Here is a 20,134-nt window from a genome sequence, read left to right on the forward strand (position 1 = left end):
AGTTTGCCAATATGTAAATATACCTTTATCTGCATAAGGAAAATCAGAAAATTAAGAGCTGCCAAACCCCTATTGTGTTTACATTCTAAGTCAATCTAATATGCCATATACATTTTTCCCTGAATGGAAATCAATTTCATAAATTGTATTTGAAGACCATATACCAATAAGATGTCAAGTTTCCTTATGTCTGAAATAAATTACAAGACCATTATTGGATTCAATCACCTTTATTAGCCTATCAATGTTACATTTATACATAATATCTAGTTGTCTTCTCAAAGGGCTCTACTTTTAGTACATCATGTTAATAGTAAATAGCCAAGTGTGATGGCTAAACCTTAGCCTAGCTTTTTAATATCCTCTGGGAACTAGAAAGCCAATCATTTTATACGCAATAGTGTCCCAAAATAACTAGGAAGCTGCTACAATTTTAAGCAGGGGAGGAAACAATGTTCATTTTGGTCTTTTTGGGTTTGTATTCCAGCAAATTATATTTTCAATTAACAGCAACAATGATATCATAAAAACTGCTCTGCTTTTTAAATTTTTGAACTTCAATACAGTACAAATTGAAACAAAATAGTATTGTAGTCTTTTGGGAGGCAATTAGCCATCAAGAGTGTAGCTGAACCTCCTTATCGATAACCGGGTCCAGGTTGGGTATAGCCCTGACCAAAAGGAGGACGGTTACGTGCATAAGGGTTAGGCGCACTGGAAGGAGGGGTCATGGTACCTGCAGGAGATGGTGTAAAACCTGGTCTGGGTTGGTAAGCACCAGGCTGACTTGGAGCCATTCCAGGCTGAGCACCAGGGGGCACATTGTAATTAGCAGGCTGAGATGTTTGAGTAGTGTAAGTTTGTGGAGGGTAAGTGTTCGCCTGGTACTGTTGTGGTTGAGCAGGCAGTTGTTGTGGTTGACCAGAAAAGGAAGGAGCCGGTGCCTGGGAAGTTGGTTGTTGGCTATATCCCTGGAACTGCTGAGGTTGTTGGGGTCCAGTCTGCTGGCTGTAACTAGCTGAAAAAGCAAAATAAGTAACATATGTCTTGGTTCTTTAGGTGAAAGTTTTCCAGAGAATTAGTCTTACTGCTATGGACCAAAAATGATTAAAAATTTAATAAATGTATTCACAAGCATTTACATAATGAGTCCAGCACAAAATATCAAGGCCAAGTAGTTATATAAATTTTCCAGATAACTTTGAAGCCTATCTTCTAAAATTCAAGTTACTGTACACAGCTTTCACAGTTGCTCTGAAACTAAAGAACCCTTAAGCAAATTCCCATCTGCACATAATTCCTAGAATAGATTCTCAAATAATAAGTGAAACAATTATGCTTTCTAGAAAGACAAAAATCATAAAAGCAAAGTTCTAACTAATCAGGGCTGGAGGGAAGTCCTATTTAACAGTACTACATGAAAACATTAGAGACAGGAACTTTAGAAATGAAACAATGCTACAAATACGCCACATAAATGAAGTGTTTTGAACTGTATTCACTATAATACCTATGAATAACTTAAGAATAATTACTAAGTACCATTTTTACAATTCTTAAAATCTTTTATTTTGGCATCTGATACTTTGCGTTTACAACTTAAATTTTGACTTAGGATGGCATAACAAACAAAGAAACATACCACATTACCCCACAAAATCAACATCTATATTCATTATTTAACTAGGATATAATTAAAAATAAAATCTGCTTCACTGAAAAGCTTTTATTCTCTACCATGAAACACACCTGCAGCTACTTGCAATGAAACCTCTCCATTGACTGGAATCCTGTCAGCATTAAATACCAGATACATAAGACAATTATTAAAATATGTACAACCCTGCATTTAAGAAAAAAAAAAAGGATTGAATGAATTTGAGTACATTCTGAACTCACCTTGAACCTGGGCTCAAAATTTACTTATGAAAGAAACCTTTATGATATAGTTCAGGAATAAAACTGGAAAAGGTCAGAGGGAAAACTGGCAAACCAAAAGTGTCAGCGATTGGTCAGTGTCACTACCACCAGCACTAACTAGTCTCCATGCAGAGAAATTAGCTGGTTATTTCCATAGTTCTCAAAGTCAAGGGAATAGGACTAGTGGATCAGAAATAACAGGAAATTTGAAAAGTACTAAATTTAACTCAGTGAAGACTCTGACTAAAACTTCTAAGAGAAAGCTTAGAAATCAAGTTTCTAAAACATTTTACTCATGGTAACACCTGAATACTGAATTAAAATAATTTATGGTAGGATCTTAAATATCATGTAACTTCCTTCTCCTTTCTTCTATGCAAAGCTTTTAGAATTGTGTGTGTATGACCCATCCAGAGGCCAGAAGAGGGCACAGGACTTGCTGATTTCGGTGGTCATAAGCTGCCATCACCGTGGATGCCAGAAAGTGAGCTCTGTTATTCTGGAAGACGGTGAGTGTTCCCAACCTTGAGCCAACTCGCCAGCGCCCATAAAAATTTTCAAGTGTAGCTTTTTACTGTAAAATTTTGGGGAACACTTTTATACTGAAAATGACTAACCCATCTGAAGGGGAAACAACAAAACAACTGTCTTTTCATTCTGCAACTGGAGTCTAAATTTTTTCTTTAAATTGAATAGGGAAGCACCTGGAGTCTTCTTTATTGCGCAGGAGAGGAAACAGTAGTAAGTGCTAACAAGGCCATGTCAGTAGCAGTCTACTGAGTCAATCATAAAACAGCAATATTTCTCTATTACATCTACTAGTCTCCATTGCTGCACCCCCAAAACTCCCAAAAATGAATGTAACGTCAGGTGAATACTATCACAAATTAGAAGATATAGTTTTTTTTAATCAATAAAACAAACAGCTACAATCACCCCTAAAATATTGATCACTCTGCTCTACATTGGAGAATATAAAATGGTCTAAGTCAAGAGAACAAGGTTCTGTTCCAGCTCCCTCAATCAGTATCTCATGTCTTGAGTGAGGAGGATAAAACCAGTGGTTTTCATCCTGGCTATACAATGACCTGTGATGCTTTTAAAATAACAAAGCCCAAGTCCCTTCAAGCAAGATAAAGTAAAAAGGAGTAGGACTCAGGGAAGTCCTGAAGCATAAAGAGGGTTGAAAGGATCTCCTACATCAGATGATGACACCATTTCTTCAGCTCTGGCAGCCTACTATTTCTATACATATATAATTTGTGCCACAGACTTTATTTTTAATTTAAAAGGACAACACTAAAAAAAAAACGACATTTTGCTTCTGCATGTGTTGTTATATTATTGATATATCCACAAATACTTAATAATACCCTAGAATTATTGAGTGATACAGATAAAGAAGAAAATCTTAATTTTTTTCTCAATTTGAAGTTCTCTAAGAGATTAGATTATTGTTAGTAAAACATTTTTATACTACTGATTATTGCAGAATCACCTATATTACACCATATTTGCTCACTGGAAAAAAAATGCTGATTTGATAAAAACACAACAATTTAAATGTAAATAAGTACTGCTTCCCCTAATAAGTACTTATCACCTATTATGACAATGTAAGTATTATAGATCAAGTACTAATAAGGGAGAACTTAAAATTTAGTGAATATAGAAACAGATCAAAAGCTGCAAATTAACTCCCTTTAGCACCTGCTCACCTGAATACTGAATACCATACTGTTGAGGAGGAGCCTGAGGTTGCTGTGCCCCATAGCCAGCCTGCTGCTGGTATTGTTGGTACATCTGACCTATGAAAGAAAAAACAGACAGAAAACGAAGATTTAATTTGGAAGAGAAATATTTGTAAGGCACCTTTACATTTCCTCCCAATTATAATACGTAAGCACACTGAGTAATAATATACAATATGTATGTTATACTTTAAACGTCTATGAAGACAAGATCGAGTAATTTAAGAAGTGACTGCTTACTCTGCAGTAGGTAAACTGCTAAGACTGTTAGCTGGTAGCAAGGTTTTTTCTGATGTTACTCTAGTGACTACCACTTCATAAACTCCAGAAAACACATTTTTAAAACAATATACCATCAGGTAAGTAATCAGAGAAAGGGAACCAATACATTGCCATGTAGTTTCACATATCCTTATGTTAGCAATACCTATCTGAAGATTCATAGCACTTTTCTCATTACAAGTCATTTAATTTTTAGCATCTATCAAATTATACAGAGGAAAAAAAGCATTGGCTTTTGAGTAACATTGTTCTTTTATTTTCTTAAATTATTTTCAACACGGTCACTCACTGTGTAATATACTATACTGTATCATCTAGTGATGTTGGTGCCACCTTAGTTTGTATAAAGATGCTCTAAGGCAGTACTTCTCAACCTGTGGGTTGCAACCCCCAAAGACAGTAGGAAAACATGGCTATTTACATTACAATTCATAACAGTAATAAAATTACAGTTATGAAGTAGCAGCAAGATAATTTTATCACTGGAGGTCACTAAAACACGAGGAACTGTACTAAAGGGTCAAAGCATTAGGAAGGTTGAGAACCACCACTCCATGGTGTTTACACAAGGCCAAAGTTATCTAATGACACATTTCTCAGTAAGGTAAGTTCTGCAGAATTCTGTGTTTTTCAGTGAGGCGCCTCATTTGCTGATCTGAGATCCTTCAAACATACCAATCAGCCCATTTAAATACTAGGTTTTCAATTTCATGATTAATAAGCTATTTTGAAACTATTAGTTTAGTCCAATTTTCACATTTTTTTTTTTTTGGATCAGTGAAAAGAAAAAAAAATCACAACACAGAGATTAAATTACTTATTGAAGACACATAACTTAGAAAGAAAATTAACCTAAAATGCACTGCTAACCCAATAATCAATCTAAAATTAATTTAAACTAAAATTATGCCTCATCATCTCTATTTAAAATCTTTCTAAGTGACAGAAAATATACAGTTTTTGGAAGGCAGAGTATAAAGTCATTTCACCCCACCATCTTTCACTTTGTGTTTATATTACCTTAAACATTTTCATCCTCTTTTTCTAATTTTCAATAGTCAGAACCATATCCAATATATTATTTGGTTCTATGACACCAAATCACACCATGTCAGTGAAGAAAAACTATTTTACTTTTCTGTAGACAATGGGGTTACCTATGAATATGGACTGCCATTACCAATAATGCCTCAATAAATACATCTGAACATGTCCCTCCTGAACATGGCTCTGAAGGCTATTTTACCTTCAATCTGACCTGCTTGTGTCTGAGCTCCTGTATATGGAGGCTGCTGTGGCTGAACTGCTGGCGGGTGCGCTGCTGAGGAGGAAGAAGCAATACTGTCAGGAGTCCCAGAGCGGTCTTCTGCTGGAGCACTGGGTGGCCCTGGATAGTCATGAAAAGTCAGTGAATTATCTTGTCCAAGGCCTTTCGCTAACAAGCACAGCTAAAAGTACAGGTTAATAACATTAAAAATAAAATCACTACACAACAATCATATTACCAAGAATACATTAGATTTATGTGCTCTTTATTTTTCACTTTGTTCCAGTCTTTAGGATGCAAAGTCAAAATAGGAAATCATTCTCTACAATGTGTGAAATGCTAAATTCCTGAGTCCTAACCACCCATGTCAAAATCAATACCTCCTATCTACAGTCAACCAAAAACAGTACTTCTTTCTTAAGCAGGTCTCTACTGTCTATTAAGTCAATGCAATCATCCTGTTTATATTCAGGGATCCAAACATTCACTTCTCACATGTTCCTCTTTTACTTAAAATAACCCACCCCATAGTTTCATAAGATATCTTATGTTTTGGCCTCTATTTAGTGTAGTGAGCTGCGTGGAGCCACATCTGATAATCAGCTCCTAATTATGGCTAAGACCTGACTTATGCTGTGATCATGCAATGATTGTCAGCTGCTTGCATATGCGTGGTGGAGCTATAGCAGTGCCCACCTGGCAATCCGGGGTTGGTAGCCCATGCCTACTTAAGGGCTGGGAGAGGTTTGCCCAGAGAGGGGGGGGGGAGAGAGAGGGGAAGAGAGAGAGAGAGATACGATTGTTAAAAAAGGTCCTGAATAAACTGCTAGCAAGAAGAGCTCCGGGTGTTGCGTCATCCTTGCGGGTCGAGGGTGGACGTGACAGTTGGTGGCCCGAACGGGGAACCTCCAAACCTCTCTCCATGGAGCCCAGAAGTTGCTGCAGTCAGGGGGTGCACCAGTAAATCCTCAGGTAAAGATTGGGGATCTGCGCAAAAAGCGGGTTTTCCGCTCTCGCCGGTAGAAGAAGGGAGAGCAGGGGTAATAGCGCCGCGACAAAAACGGACAGGTCAAAGTGAAACTAAAAGGAAGGATGGGATTTTAGAATGGGTGCTTCAACATCACACCTGATTTTTCTGGCTCTTAATGAGCTGTTATGGAGCACATTGAAGAGGTTTTTGGCTGAATGTGATACAATTGCACCTTGGTTTGCCGTCTCTGGCAATCTTAATGTGTCATCCTGGGACAAGCTTGGTAGAGATCTGGATTTTGCCACTGAACAAGGTACACTAAGGAAGGGAGTGATATTCATGTCGTTTGAATTACCGAGACCTCCTGAGTTTGCAGTGGAGTGTGAGCTGCTGGGCTCCAAGGCCAAGCGCCTCCAGGCGGTCTGTGATGGCTGCAAACCCAGGGACCTGCCTCAGGGCGTAGAAGCGCAGCAGGAGGGCAGCCAGCAGGGACAGGATCCACCCAACCCCAATGGGGTCTGGCTGGCAGCTCAGCCACGCCTCCACCTTCCAGCTCGGTGGGGAGGTAGAGTCTCCGCCTCTCCCCTGCTGCCATGACCTGAGTCCGAGTGACAATGAGACACTCTGCTCCTGGCAGCACCAATCTACTTCAAGAAGAAGATGGGCATCGAAGAGGATCCTTATGGAGTTTGATAGCCATTTGGGCAAGAAACTGCTCTTGCCTGGACTATTGCATAAACTGGACACAGAGAACCCGCAGAGAGAGGACTACTGAACTTGCCTAAAGGTGAGATGATCTTTCGGGGTTCCTGATTCATGAAAGAGTCTGCAAGACATTCTTCAGGACAAGCAGATAGTGACTGCCTTTGAAATTTCCTGCTTCATGGAAACGTCTGCTGGAAACTATGGGCCTGTAGGCCAAAGATGGATACCCCAACCGTACAGAGAAACTTTGGGTGACTGTCCAGGCAGCGAGATGTCTCTGTCATTTCTAGAGTTTGAAAGTTGCTTATTTCTTGTTTGCTTAAGTAATATTGTATCTTTCTGGAGTTTTTGATGGAGTTGAAGAATAGTTAGCTATAGTTTTCCTTAGTTATGATAAAGATTATTGTAATTTTTACTTGATAACTGTTTTGTTATATGCAATTTTGCTATGTTAAGTTAAAGCCTTCCTTTTTTGTTTAAACAGAAAAAGGGGAAATGATGGAGGAAGGTCATTGGCTAATAAAGAAACTGCCTTGGCCCATTTTATTGGTTAGAACATAGGTGGGTGGAGTAAACAGAACAGAATGCTGGGAGGAAGAGGAAGTGAGCTCAGACTCGATAGCTCTGCTCTCTGAGACACATGCGATGAAGCTCCGACCCAGGATGGACATAGGCTAGAATCTTCCCAGTAAGCGCACCTTGGGGTGCTACACACATTATTAGAAATGGGCTAGTCCAGGTGCGAGAGTTAGCCGAGAAGAGGCTAAATATAATGGGCCAAGCAGTGTTTAAAAGAATACAATTTGTGTGTTGTTATTTCGGGTAAAGCTAGCCGGTGGCGGGAGCTGGGTGGCGGAATGCAACCCACAGCTAGAAAATGGCAGTAAATTGCAGTAAAAACCCATAAGAATGCAATGTCCCCGCTCAGCAGGAAGTAGCCAGACAGAATGACAATGCCCAAATTCCCTAAAACAGTTTAAGCAGGGCCCTTTCAGAGCCGAAGCAGGATCAGCTGGGCTGCTAGGGAAGCCAAAGAGGTGCATGAGGAAGAAGGTGTCTTCCATGCACTCAGCTGACAAGAATGAATGTGCCACGGGGTATGGCAGCTGGGGTATGTTATTTAGGGGACTGCTGAAGGAGCAGTGGTTTCTGACTGCTCCTGGGGTCATGGCAAAGCCACTCCTAATGACAGGAGCAGGCAGAGGAAAGCCAGGAAGGGGAAAGCAAGATTGCCTCCCCTTCCTCTCCTCTGTGTTGGCCCCTCTGCTACCAGTTCTGACTGCCCTTGCTGCTGCCGCAAGCACAGCCACAGCCATGGCCATGACTCAGATGTCCTCTGGCAATTGGCTCAGCTTGGCTGTAAATGGAAGTATCTGGGGCTGTGTGTGATATGAAAAATTTAGAGAATTGTCTAGCTGTCTTTTAGGTAATTGGTCTGGTGAATTCGAACAACAACTGGAAAAGCTGCGAGTGGCGATGGTGACTGCAGATTCCACACGCATGGATACCAGCCTGGCAGAAGTACTATCCTCCTGGATCATCTACAGCCATGGATCATCTGAGGGAGTGGGCGGGAGTAGGAGCCCTAACAGGCTTAATGGTGCTTGCCTCCCTGGTATGCCTATGGTGCATTTGTCACATAAGGGTTTCACAGCATCGCAATGCAGTTATGATCATTCAGGCCTTCAAGGCCATTGAAACAGGACAGTCTCCAAGTTTGATTAGAGATGTGAGTGAGCACAGGATGCGAGGCTTGTGTACTGCACCTGAGGTAAGCATACATCAGCCTCAAGAAGAGCAAGCCTGACTGCATGTGGGTTGGTGTCTAACTCCCACCTCTGTAAAAGGACACCGGACAGGTCTAGTGTTCTCTGAGTGGATGACACCTGGACAGACACTAGTACATGTTCCATTTTTAACAGAAATCAGACCTCTACAAAACAAAAGGGGGAACTGTAGCGAGCTGCGTGGAGCCATATCTATAATCAGCTCCTAATTATGGCTAAGACCTGACTTATGCTGTGATCATGCAATGATTGTCAGCTGCTTGCATATGCGTGGTAGATCTATGGGCAGTGCCCACCTGGCAATCTGGGGTTGGTAGCCCATGCCTACTTAAGGGTTGGGAGAGGTTTGCCCAGAGAGAGAGAGGGGAAGAGAAAGAGAGAGATACAATTGTTAAAAAAGGTCCTGAATAAACTGCTAGCAAGAAGAGCTCTGGGTGTTGCGTCATCCTTGTGGGCTGAGGCTGAACGTGACAACTTAGCACTATTCCTCTACTCTTTATGATTAATTACAACAGTCACATACTTAAATGACATTCTTTAAAATCTAGTTACAACCCTAACAAGCCTATTGTCTTATACTTTATTCCCTAGTCAATTTCTCTATGGCTTTTATTATGAGCCACACTGATTTCTACTTTGTTTTTCTATACAGGCTCCAGTTTCCTGAAAACTAAGAACTTTGGCCATGCTCTGGTTCTTCTGTGCTTCCACAGTGTCTAGGACTCTGCTGACACGTGTTGTCAATCAAATTCTGCTAGAATAAGGAACACAGAAGTGAATACAGAAAATCTAGATTCTCTGTACAGCCCTAATACTCAAATCAGTCAAAGAGCATATATACCATCATTTCCTGAAAGTAGTCTCTAACTGCTCTAGTGTTATGTCCTCAGAATTTATAATGGTTTAAATCCAAAAAGTCAACAAAGACCAAGTACTAAGGCTGACGAACTTTTGAGAAGTGTCTGAAACAAAAGTGCTTGGATCTCATACCTGGATTACCCCCACTGATAAACTGACAGTTGAGTGGGCTATTAGAAGGTAAAAAGGGAGGGGGTTCTTAAAAACAGGTACTTTAGGAATTTATCTTGTCTCTAGCCCCCCTTTACATGTTCATTTGTCTCCTGACCACCATAAAGTAAACCAGCCTTCTCTTATACACACTCAGCACCTGTGGTGCTTTGCCCTGTTTCAGGAGCAAGCTAATGGAGTCAATGGATCATAAACTGGGATTACTGGGACAAAACAAACCAAAATATATTCCTTTCCCCTAAGTCAGTGGTTTTCAACCTTCCTAATGCTGTGACCCTTTAAAACAGTTCCTCATGTTGTGGTGACCTCCAACCATAGTTATTTTGTTGCTACTTCATAGATGTAATTTTGCTACTATTAAGAATTAAAATGTAAATATCTGATATACAGGGTATCTGCTATGTAACCCCAAAAGGGGTTGTAACCCACAGGTTGAGAACCACTGCCCCAAGTTATTTTCTCAGGTATTCTGTCACTCAAGACAAAGCTAATATACCACCATTTTAGGTATATGATTTGCTGCTGTGGGACAGTGGTCTCTTATCCTGTCACTGTATTATTATTTTTTTTTTAAAAAATGCTGATTGGCCGGTAGCCAAGCAGGAAGTATAGGCAGGGAGACCAGGCAGGAAGTAAAGGTAGGGCAATGAGAACAGGAGAATCTGGGAAGAGGAAATCTCGGTCTACAGTAGTGACCCAGCTGTAGAGGAAGCAAGATAGCAAGATGTGACTGCCTCGCAGACAAAGGTACCAAGCCCCATGGCTAACACAGACAAGAGTTATGGGCTAATACAAGCTATAAGAGTTAATAAGAAGCCTGAGATACTAGGACAATCAGTTTATAATTAATGTAGACCTCTGTGTGATTTCTTTGGGACTTAAAGACTAAGGGAACAAGGCAGGACAGAAACCTCAGTCAACAGTTTGCCCCTAACAGTCATGTACTAATGAGATTACTCTGGGCTTTGTAGTAATGGGAAAGCTAATTACCAGGTTAAAGTGTATGACTGACTGGTTTACCACCACTTTACTTGTGTATGTGTGTGCATACACGCGCGTGCGCACACGCACATACACACACACACACACACACGCACTTTCCCTTAGAAGATATTATGCTATTAATCCTAAAAAGACTCAGTGCTTGGCTCTTTTCTCTTTGGATGTAGCTTCTGACTGTCATTCATGCTGCTTCTCTAACACGTCATTCTCTTCAATTCTACATTACAGTGGTAGCTGTTTCTTCCCTAACCATATCACACATGAAGAATTAAAAAAGTACTCTGGTTGCTGTCCATGTGAAGACAACATCTTTATATAATAGAAATCACAATCATGATATTCTGTCTGATCTATGACATTCATTTCAAGTTTCAAGGCTGGCTTTTATATAACATTTTCTAACATTTGAAGTAGCTGGAACTGTAGTTCTTATTCCAATCCTCTACATGTTTTTCTGATGTATCATTTGTTTTATCTTTTGCCAAGAACAGGTAACATATTCAACTTTCTCCTTAAAATCTAACACAATATCTTCAATGAATAATCTTACAAAAGTTTCCAAGAAAATTAAAATGAACAGACCAAATAAATTCTCTATCTCCAACTGCTAAAAATGGCAAAGTAAATAGTCAGGTAAACCCTGCGCCAGGTAGCAAAAACTTGAATAAAGCCGAAGAAAAGTTATTTAAAATAACTACTAGTCAATCAAATCTCACAGAAACCAGAAAAGAGTTTACCCCAGGAGAAACACAGTGAATTAAGAATTTCAAAACTTGACCTCTGTAGCTTCAATGGCAGAAAACCATCATGTTAACAACTTCATGGTTGGACAAGGAGCTGGAAATGAAGGTGAAACTCCCTGTCACTGAAGAGGTAATTACTTGCAACAAAATAATTAATTATAAACTCTGCTCAAATCTTTAGCCACTCATCTGTTCCAGGAATGGAGGTAACTCCAAGTGGGCACGGAAAGAAAAATAAAAGGGAAAGAAAAAATGCAGAATCTGCTGCTTAAAAAAAAAAAAAAAAAAACAAAAAACAAAGTCACTGTCCTCCAGTAGTTTAAGTCTGGAAGGGCAATCACAATGTTCTCAAAAAAGACAATAAAAACATCAGAAAAGCACAAAGATACACTAATGAAAATGTCCGCTTTACAACTAAAAACTGCAAGATAGACAGAAACAAGAAAATGTGACATAGTTTATAAAACAGGAGAACAGACAATAAAAACATAAAGTGCTCAAATAATAAATGTGTGAGAAAGATCCCCAAAGAAAAACAGAAATAATATTGATGAAATGATAACCAGAATGTAAGAGGAAAAATAAATCACAATATAAGTACTGTTTTAACACTAAAAACTTATTTGCATAAAGAAATTAGCCAGAAATCTGTTTAATTTTAATTTCCTAATTTCAGGAGACAACAAAACCTATCAAATGAAACTTAAATCCTATTAAAAAACTGAGTTTTTTTTCCCCCCCAAAAATCTGAAAACACTGCTGTTAATGAAATTTAGCTAAAACAAACAGTGGTTATTCATTAAGGTGGAAAGAGAGTGCTACAGACTGGAAAGGGTGAAAGAAATCTCTTAGGGGGTGCTGCAATCATGTATTTCTCTATTTTCTAGGAACTTAAATACGTTTAAAAATATAACTGGCTGAACCCTTAAGACGTAGTATTTTGCTGTATCCAGGAAAGAAGGGAGATAAGAATACATAGGAAAAGGAATTGACCTACCTGAAACCTGGTCATCTGTTAATCCAAATGCTGACATGACATTTTTGTTGATTTCATCTTGGTTTTTCAGAGGATCAAAAGCTGACATACTTGCTGCCATAACCTGAGTAGACTGTTTTCCAGAAGAATCAGAAGCAGCAGGCTTCTCTTCCCTGCCATCCACAGCATCTGTAAGTATAAAGGAGTAAGCATGTTTATCTCATTTACACTCAAAAAGGCATAAAATTACATGTGTATAAATACTGTCAGGAATATTAGAGTGAGAATTTGTGAACACAGAACTATAGAATGTTTTACTTTATATTATGTGTATGCTTCAGGAAAACTGAGTAAAAGGAAATACAAGATAAAGAGCAGTTTTTTAAAAAGAATTATCTCTTCCCACTCCCCCTTTTACAATTACTAGATGAAGGAAGATCAAGAGTTCTAGGTCAGCCTGAGCTGCACAGCAAGACTGTTTCAAAAACAAAAGAAAAAAGAGAACAGGAGAAAGAAAACTATCATTATTATTAATTTTAAAGCTCCTTAACAAACACTATCATTTTTCATTTTACTTTTTTTTGGAGTCCATGCTGGCTAATCTTTATATCAACTCGACACACAAACTATAGTCATCTGAGACTATAGTAAGTGTTTCTGTTCACAAGGTGTGGTGGTGCGAATGAGAATGGCCCCCATAGGCTCACATCCTTGAAGAGGGAGCCTCAACTGATTGGCCTGTAGGAAAGTCTGGTAGTCCTGGGTTCTAAAACAAAGGCTGAGCAAGCAATAAGCAACAAGTCAGTAAGCAGCACTCCTCCATGGCCTCTGCACCTGCTCCTGCTTCTAGATTCCTGTTTGGTTTGAGTATCTTGCCTAGAAGTTCATCAGTGGGCTATGATTTAGGATACGTAAGCCCGATAAATTCTTTCCTCCTCAAATTACTTTTGGTTATGGTGTTTCATCACAAAGTCATAACACCAATTCATATGTGTGTGTGTGTGTGCATGTGTGTATTCACGAACATGCATGTGGCAGTCAGAAGACAATCTCCAGTGACATTTCTCAAGAACTGTCCAGCTTGCTTTTTGAGATAGAATCTCTTACGGCCTGAACTCACCAATTAGCTGTCTGTATATCCCTGGCTAGCCAGTGATACCAAAAGCAAAGCCGATGTATATGTACACTGAAAATATGTTACTTTTATTGGCTCATAAATAAAGCTTCTTTGGCCTATGGAAGGGCAGAATATAACTATGGTACAAAAAGCCTCCAGTTACACAAAGCTTCAAAAGAGTAATCATTTCTAACCATTTACTTAATTAACAAAAAATTATTATTTTTTTGTTATTAAGAAAACAATCTGAAAACATTGTAAATGGATACAAAGCTTACCTAAAATTAAGATCTTTTAAACTGCATGTGTTCCTCAAACCCCAAGGCATTACATCCCAAGAGCAGCATTCTACACTAACCTTGCAAATGAATCCCCTTCATGCTACTACCACCTCTTCTAATCTACTTCCCAAATAAGCCAAGCCCACCAGGAAATACAATATAGCAGAGTTCTATTCTTAGAAAGGAATGTAGGACATTTGGGCAACTGCTACATGATAATGGCTATGTTGATTGAATTTTGTCTGTCCTTTATAATCTTTGACATGGTTATATAAATGCTATGTAAACTGCTGCATGAATTCTTTTGGGAGAATGGTCTAAAAAGTTTTTATTTGATCCTTGATTTAAAACTGGGACTTTCAGTTTGAAAGGCAAAGTTCATGGCTGGGGAGATAGCTCTGGAAATAGTACTTGCTTTATATGGAAGAGGACCTGAGTTGGAAACCCTAGGATCCAAGTAACAAGCTGGCCAGGTCCTGTAATCCCACTGTTCGCAAGACAGGAGGCTAAACAAAATAAGCAGACTCCTGGAAGTTCACTGACCAGCTAGACTTGGTGAAGTTCCAGGCTAAACTAAGAGACTGTCATAAAGCAACAGGTGGAAGGTACCCGAAGAATGACACCCAGGTTACTTCTGACCTCCATATGCACATGCACACACATGCTGCACCTGCATGCACACCATCCATACACAAATATGTAAACAAAAAAAAGCAAAAAAGAGCAAAGTTTAGAATAAGCAAACTGATTTACTCTGAAACATATAAGCCTTCATCACAAGTGTGCAAGATCATAAAGTATTTTAGTAAGTCTCATCATAGTCTGAAAGAGAAGTAAGATTAGAAATTACTAGCCATCAGCAAATATTTATTGAGCATTTAACCATTAACGTAATTCCATATGGCTAGAACAAGACAAGAAGGAAATTATAGAAAATGGCTTATTTAAAACCTAATCAAATTATACAAAGTCAATCAAGGAGATGGGTCTATAACTTAGTAGTACGTGTTAAACCCTGGGTCTACTCCTCAAAGGAAGGAGGGACAAGGACCTAGAGAATCCTGAAGAAATAAGGGAAATCGAGGATGGATAGAATTGAGAAAGGTAAACTTCCAAAATTACTGAATCCCTGAGTCCAAGACTTTTGAGAGAGTATAACACGTGACCTCTCCATATTCTCCTTATGACCCTTACATATAGCTAGCCTGGCTTCATAACCAGTTGCCACTTTGTATTTTAAACTTTTAAAATTATGAGGAATCATTTACAAAAACATTTTTAGTGAAATAGTTAAGAAACAAAAGTTGAAGAAAACAGTTGATTTTTTTTTAAAAAAAAAACTTTAAATCTATGAAAGTTTTAATTTCAAGCCATATTTTAAAATACATTTTGGTGCATAAACTACATCAGCTTCAAATATGTCAATAAGCCTTAAATTATCTTTACTGTTTATACATAGTACATGCCACCAGTAAATATACAAGTTTTTCCTTTGCATATTTTTAAAAACTGTATTTAAAATAAACTCTAATTACTATTTTAAAGTACTAATCTAAATTATTTTGTACTTGAAACTTAGGTTTTACTACATAAAAATCATAAAATCATTTCAATTCCCAAGATTCATTGGTTATCACACTACCAACAATTATTGCACGAACGAGTTTGAGACGCGCTGTAAGGAGTCATCACAGCAGCACTACTGACCGCTGCCCCCACCTGTGCGGGCCACGTTACTCTGCACTGGGGACTGAATCTGGAGCACTGCGCATGTCAGGACGTGCTCCGCCACCAAGTGACTTCCCCAGCCCTAGAGACCCTGTCCTCCTGCTGTGGAGGAATTCTGTACACTGAATATGTATTACTCTCACTGGCTAATGAAGTATAGACTGGCCAGTGGCCAGGCAGGAAACATTGTGGGGGAATATTAGTTTAAGGTGTGTTGCTTTTGTTTATGCTGCATTTGTTTTAACTCTACAAAGCTGTGATTCTTTGCCTGTCGAAAACATCTGATGGTCTAATAAAGAACTGACAGCCAATAGCAAGGCAGGAGCAAGGATAGGCAGGGCTGGCAGGTAGAGAGTATAAACGGAAGGAGAAACGAGGAAGAAGAGGAGCAAGCAACAAGAGATCAGGGGAGGCCCTCAAGGGCCAGCCACACAGTCACCCAGCCAGTCACAGGGCAAGAAGGAATGTAAGAAGTGAAAAAAAGGAAAAAGCCCAGAGGCAAAAGGTAGTCGGGATAATTTAAGAAAAGCTGACAAGAACAAGCCATGCTAAAGCTGGGCATTCATTAGTAAGAATAAATCTTCATGTGTGATTTATTTGGGAGCTTGGCAATGGGCATTCCCAAAAGCCTAAAGAATAAAACATCTCACAACAACAACAACAACAACAACAACAATAACAACAAAAATAGGTGGGATAATCAAATTAAGGATGCTGGTAGGAAGAAAGGCAAAGTCAGAGAGTGGTCAGGAGATGCAGGGAGAAGATGAGCATGCTGTATTAAGAAAAAGTACCAAGCCACATGGCAGTGAGTAGATAATGAACCACAGGTTAATTTAAATGTAAGAGTTAGCTAGCAACATGCCTGACAAATTGGCCAAACATTTATAATTAATATTAAGACTGAGTGGTTATTTGAGAATGGCTGCTGGCACAAGAAAACTCCACCAACATCCTGCCACAGCTCTATGATCCAATCCAAGAAGTGGTGTAAGGCAGCTTCACAGTGACCTAACAGTTCCTGGATGCGGAATGCACAGAAGCAAGAACAAGAATGAGATAAATTGAGTTTACCATTTTCAGGAATACTAGTGGAAGGTCCTGGCTCTCCAGGTGGCTCCAAGCAATCCAATAAGCGATTCACTTTATTTCGAAGTTCTATCAGTTCTCGACGAAGGTATTTCACCTGACTTGATTCAAGGGGTCTTGGTTGGCCATTAACTAAAACAGAATCATTAATTTGCTTAAATTTAGGAGATAAAATTAGAAGAATACATATGCCATTAAAATAACACACACTAAAGAAAAACAAGCAGCAGAAACAAGAAGCAGTTCTACTTTCCTTCATTTATTCTAACTTGTCTGTGCATGTAGAGTATGCATGCTGGTGAGTGTTCCCATGGAGGCCAGAGGTTGGTGCTGAGTATTTTCCTCTATGGCTTTTTAACCTGACTTCTGGAGACAGGTCTCTCACTAAACAAACCACTCCTCACCAGCTGGCAAGATTGGCTGGCCAGCAAGGCCCTGGGATCTACCTGTAACTTCCAAATTATATTTTGTAATATGTTATATTCTTGAAATACAAAAACACAGTACTCTATACATAAGTATTAGGACAAAATATGACTAACAAATGTTATCCAGCTTGCCTATATATGACTTAAGAAACAAACAGTTGCACTCAAAAGTAAGGTGGGTATGGTGATACATTTATTTAATCCTAACACTTGGAGGGAGCGACAGATGAAATCTTTGAGTTCCAGACGAGCATGGTTAACACAGGAATCTCAGGCCAACCAAGCCTACATACAGAGACTTTGTCTCAAAAACAACAGTAATCCATTAACAAATTATGCAGAGCTTATGAGTCAACAAAATCCCTCTAACCCTCTGCTTGCACAGGTACTAGGCAGAGCCACAAGTTACTAAATAATCATCCGGATTTTTTTTAAAGAAGGCAACATTGCATTTAATTATCCATTCTCTCAAAATAGTGTCACAACTTGGAAAACACAAATTTAATTGTATTGCTTCCTCATTTCTAGATGTTCAAGATCCAGCCTCTTTCCAGATGTTTTCAGATTTTGTTTACAACCAAATTTGATCCTATTTGAACTATCACTTTCTGAGAAAACAAGAGTTCTCCCATACTGATTCTGCTGATTCTCTGTAGCGCAGGGTTCCCTGAGGCTTAAGGATAATTCCTCTGCCCCAGACTCCCAAGTTTTCTGATTGACAACTTATGCTGGAGAGGATGTGGGGTAAAGGGAACACTCCTCCATTGCTGGTGGGAGCGCAAATTGGTACAACCCCTTTGGATGTCAGTATGGCAATTTTTCATAAAATTAGGAAACAACTTTCCTCAAAACCCAGCAATACCACTTTTGGGTATATACCCAAAGTATGCTCAATCATACCACAAGGACATGTGCTCAGCTATGTTCATAGCAACAATGTTTGTCATAGCCAGAACCTGGAAAAAACCTAAATGCTCCTCAACCAAAGAATAGATAAGGAAAGTGTAGTACATTTACACAATAGAGTACTACACAGCAGAAAAAAATAATGACATCTTGTTATTTGCAGGCAAATGGGTGGATCTAAAAAATATTATACTGAGTGAGGTAACCCAAACCTAGAGAGACAATTATCATATGTGTACTCACTCATAAGTAGCTTTTAAACATAAAGCAAAGAAAACCAATCTACAATTCACAATCTCAGAGAACCTAGACAACAATGAGGCCCCTAAAAGAGACATGCATGGATGTAATCTATATGGGAAGCAGAAAAAGACAAGATCTCCTGAGTAAATTGGGAGCATGAGGACTGTGGGAGAGGGTTGAAGGGGAAAAGAGGAAGGGAGGGGAACAGAGAAAAATGTATAGCTCAATAAAACCAGTATATATATAATGATTGTTAATAAAGTTTCTGTAGAGTATATTATTTTAAGAACTGTGTTTTGTCTAGTATGTATGTATGAGCATGCATGAATACATGCATGTGCTTGCGCATACACACACACTTTTTAACCTCTTAACTGTCAAACTTCATATAGGATAGACATTTAGTTAATTATATTTTTAAATTTTTTATTTCCAGTTCCCATAAGAAACTACTTTTGTGTATGTGTGCATGGAAGCCAGAGTTTGACTATGCTGTCATCTACCACTTACTCTTAGCTGTAGTTTTGGAACAGGGTCTCTTACTGAAATTGGGGTTCACACTTTGGGTTAGGCTTGCTGGCTTCAGAGTCCCTAAGCTTAATACTGGGGTTACAGGAACATACCACTACATCTGTTTTTTTTGTGGGTGCTGGGGTTCCAAATTGGGGTCCCCATGCTTCTAGGAAAAGCACTTTACCCACTGAGCCATCTCTGCAGCCCCTGACACTGTTTCTAACTGGTATATTGATCAGTTTATACATATTTTGTATTATTTATTTCTCTGTATCCTTTCTCCTCCTCACCTTTTAGCATGCTCACTTTACTACCTTTTGTCCCATTTACGAAGAATTTCAAAACTTTCAATAGTCATTCTTAAAATATAGACATACTTCAGTAAACCATTCTAAAGTTCACAATAAATTTCTTTCCAAACCAGTCCTTAAAATTTTTTATTCTTAGGGGCTGGACAGATGGCTCAACGGTTAAGAACACACTGCTCTTCCAGAGGACCCAGGTTCTCAGCACCCACATGGCAGCTCACAACTGTCTGAAGATCAGTTCCAGGGGATCTGACACCTTCACACCAGTGCACATAAAACAAAGAAAATAAACAATAAGAAATATTTTTTAAAAATTTTTTATTCCTTTCATACCTTTCTTTACATAAAATTATTGCTCATTATTTCTGCCCTACTTGTTTTCCTATTTCTAGATCTATTATTTTTTGAAGATTAATGTTTGATCTGTGCGTTTCACCCACTTGCTGAAGACAACATTAAAAATTCTAACAAGTATCTACTGGTTTAGCAATCTCTTTGAAATGTTTTCACTTCTACTTTTTGCTGGAGTTTAGCAGACTATAATTTTTTTCTTAATCATAGGAAACATGTGATTTCTATTACCAGATTTAATTGCTAAATAACACATCTAGTTAGGATTTTTATTTTTTCTTCCTCAAGACTTAATATGTCTCCTGAATCTAAAGCTTCATTTATTTTATATAATCTTGAAAATTTCTTTAGCTATGTTTTAATATATTTATATTCCATTTGACCCTTTAAGTTTTTAATATAAAGTGTATGTTTCATTCTCATCTCTCCCATTCTCTAAGTCTGTAGGGTTATTATGTATGTACACTTCATTCTTTCAATTTTATTTTTCATTTCTAAAAAATTATCAAGCTATGTTTTTAAAACTAAATTATTTTTTCATAGTTTCTTTTTTTTTTTTTGGTTTTTTGAGACAGGGTTTCTCTGTGGCTTTGGAGCCTGTCCTGGAACTAGCTCTTGTAGACCAGGCTGGTCTCGAACTCACAGAGATCCGCCTGCCTCTGCCTCCCGAGTGCTGGGATTAAAGGCGTGCGCCACCTCCTTCTTTTAAGTTCTTACTAACTTTTGACACACATCAAT

General features: G+C 38.7%; 1 protein-coding gene across 4 annotated transcripts in view; it reads right to left on the reverse strand.

Annotated features, from left to right (window-relative positions):
* Nucleotides 1-214: 214 nt before the first annotated feature.
* The window catches only part of Tfg (trafficking from ER to golgi regulator), a 28,956-nt gene continuing 9,036 nt past the window's right edge, over nucleotides 215-20,134 (reverse strand). The window contains exons 4-9 of one of the 4 annotated variants that reach the window (XM_041673372.1): nucleotides 16,633-16,779; nucleotides 12,454-12,621; nucleotides 5,212-5,340; nucleotides 3,639-3,728; nucleotides 1,750-1,790; nucleotides 895-1,018 (exon numbers count right to left, since the gene is read on the reverse strand). In XM_041673372.1, the coding sequence (XP_041529306.1) occupies nucleotides 1,756-1,790; nucleotides 3,639-3,728; nucleotides 5,212-5,340; nucleotides 12,454-12,621; nucleotides 16,633-16,779 (569 nt within the window). In that variant the 3' untranslated portion in view covers nucleotides 895-1,018; nucleotides 1,750-1,755. Of the gene's footprint in view, nucleotides 1,019-1,749; nucleotides 1,791-3,638; nucleotides 3,729-5,199; nucleotides 5,341-12,453; nucleotides 12,622-16,632; nucleotides 16,780-20,134 lie in introns of all 4 variants that reach the window. The other 3 variants (XM_041673371.1, XM_041673370.1, XM_041673368.1) reach the window with 3 other exon arrangements.

Source organism: Microtus oregoni, unplaced genomic scaffold (assembly GCF_018167655.1).
Source record: "Microtus oregoni isolate MIOR12 unplaced genomic scaffold, Mior012 000023F_ref0000262, whole genome shotgun sequence".
NCBI classification, from domain to species: domain Eukaryota; kingdom Metazoa; phylum Chordata; class Mammalia; order Rodentia; family Cricetidae; genus Microtus; species Microtus oregoni.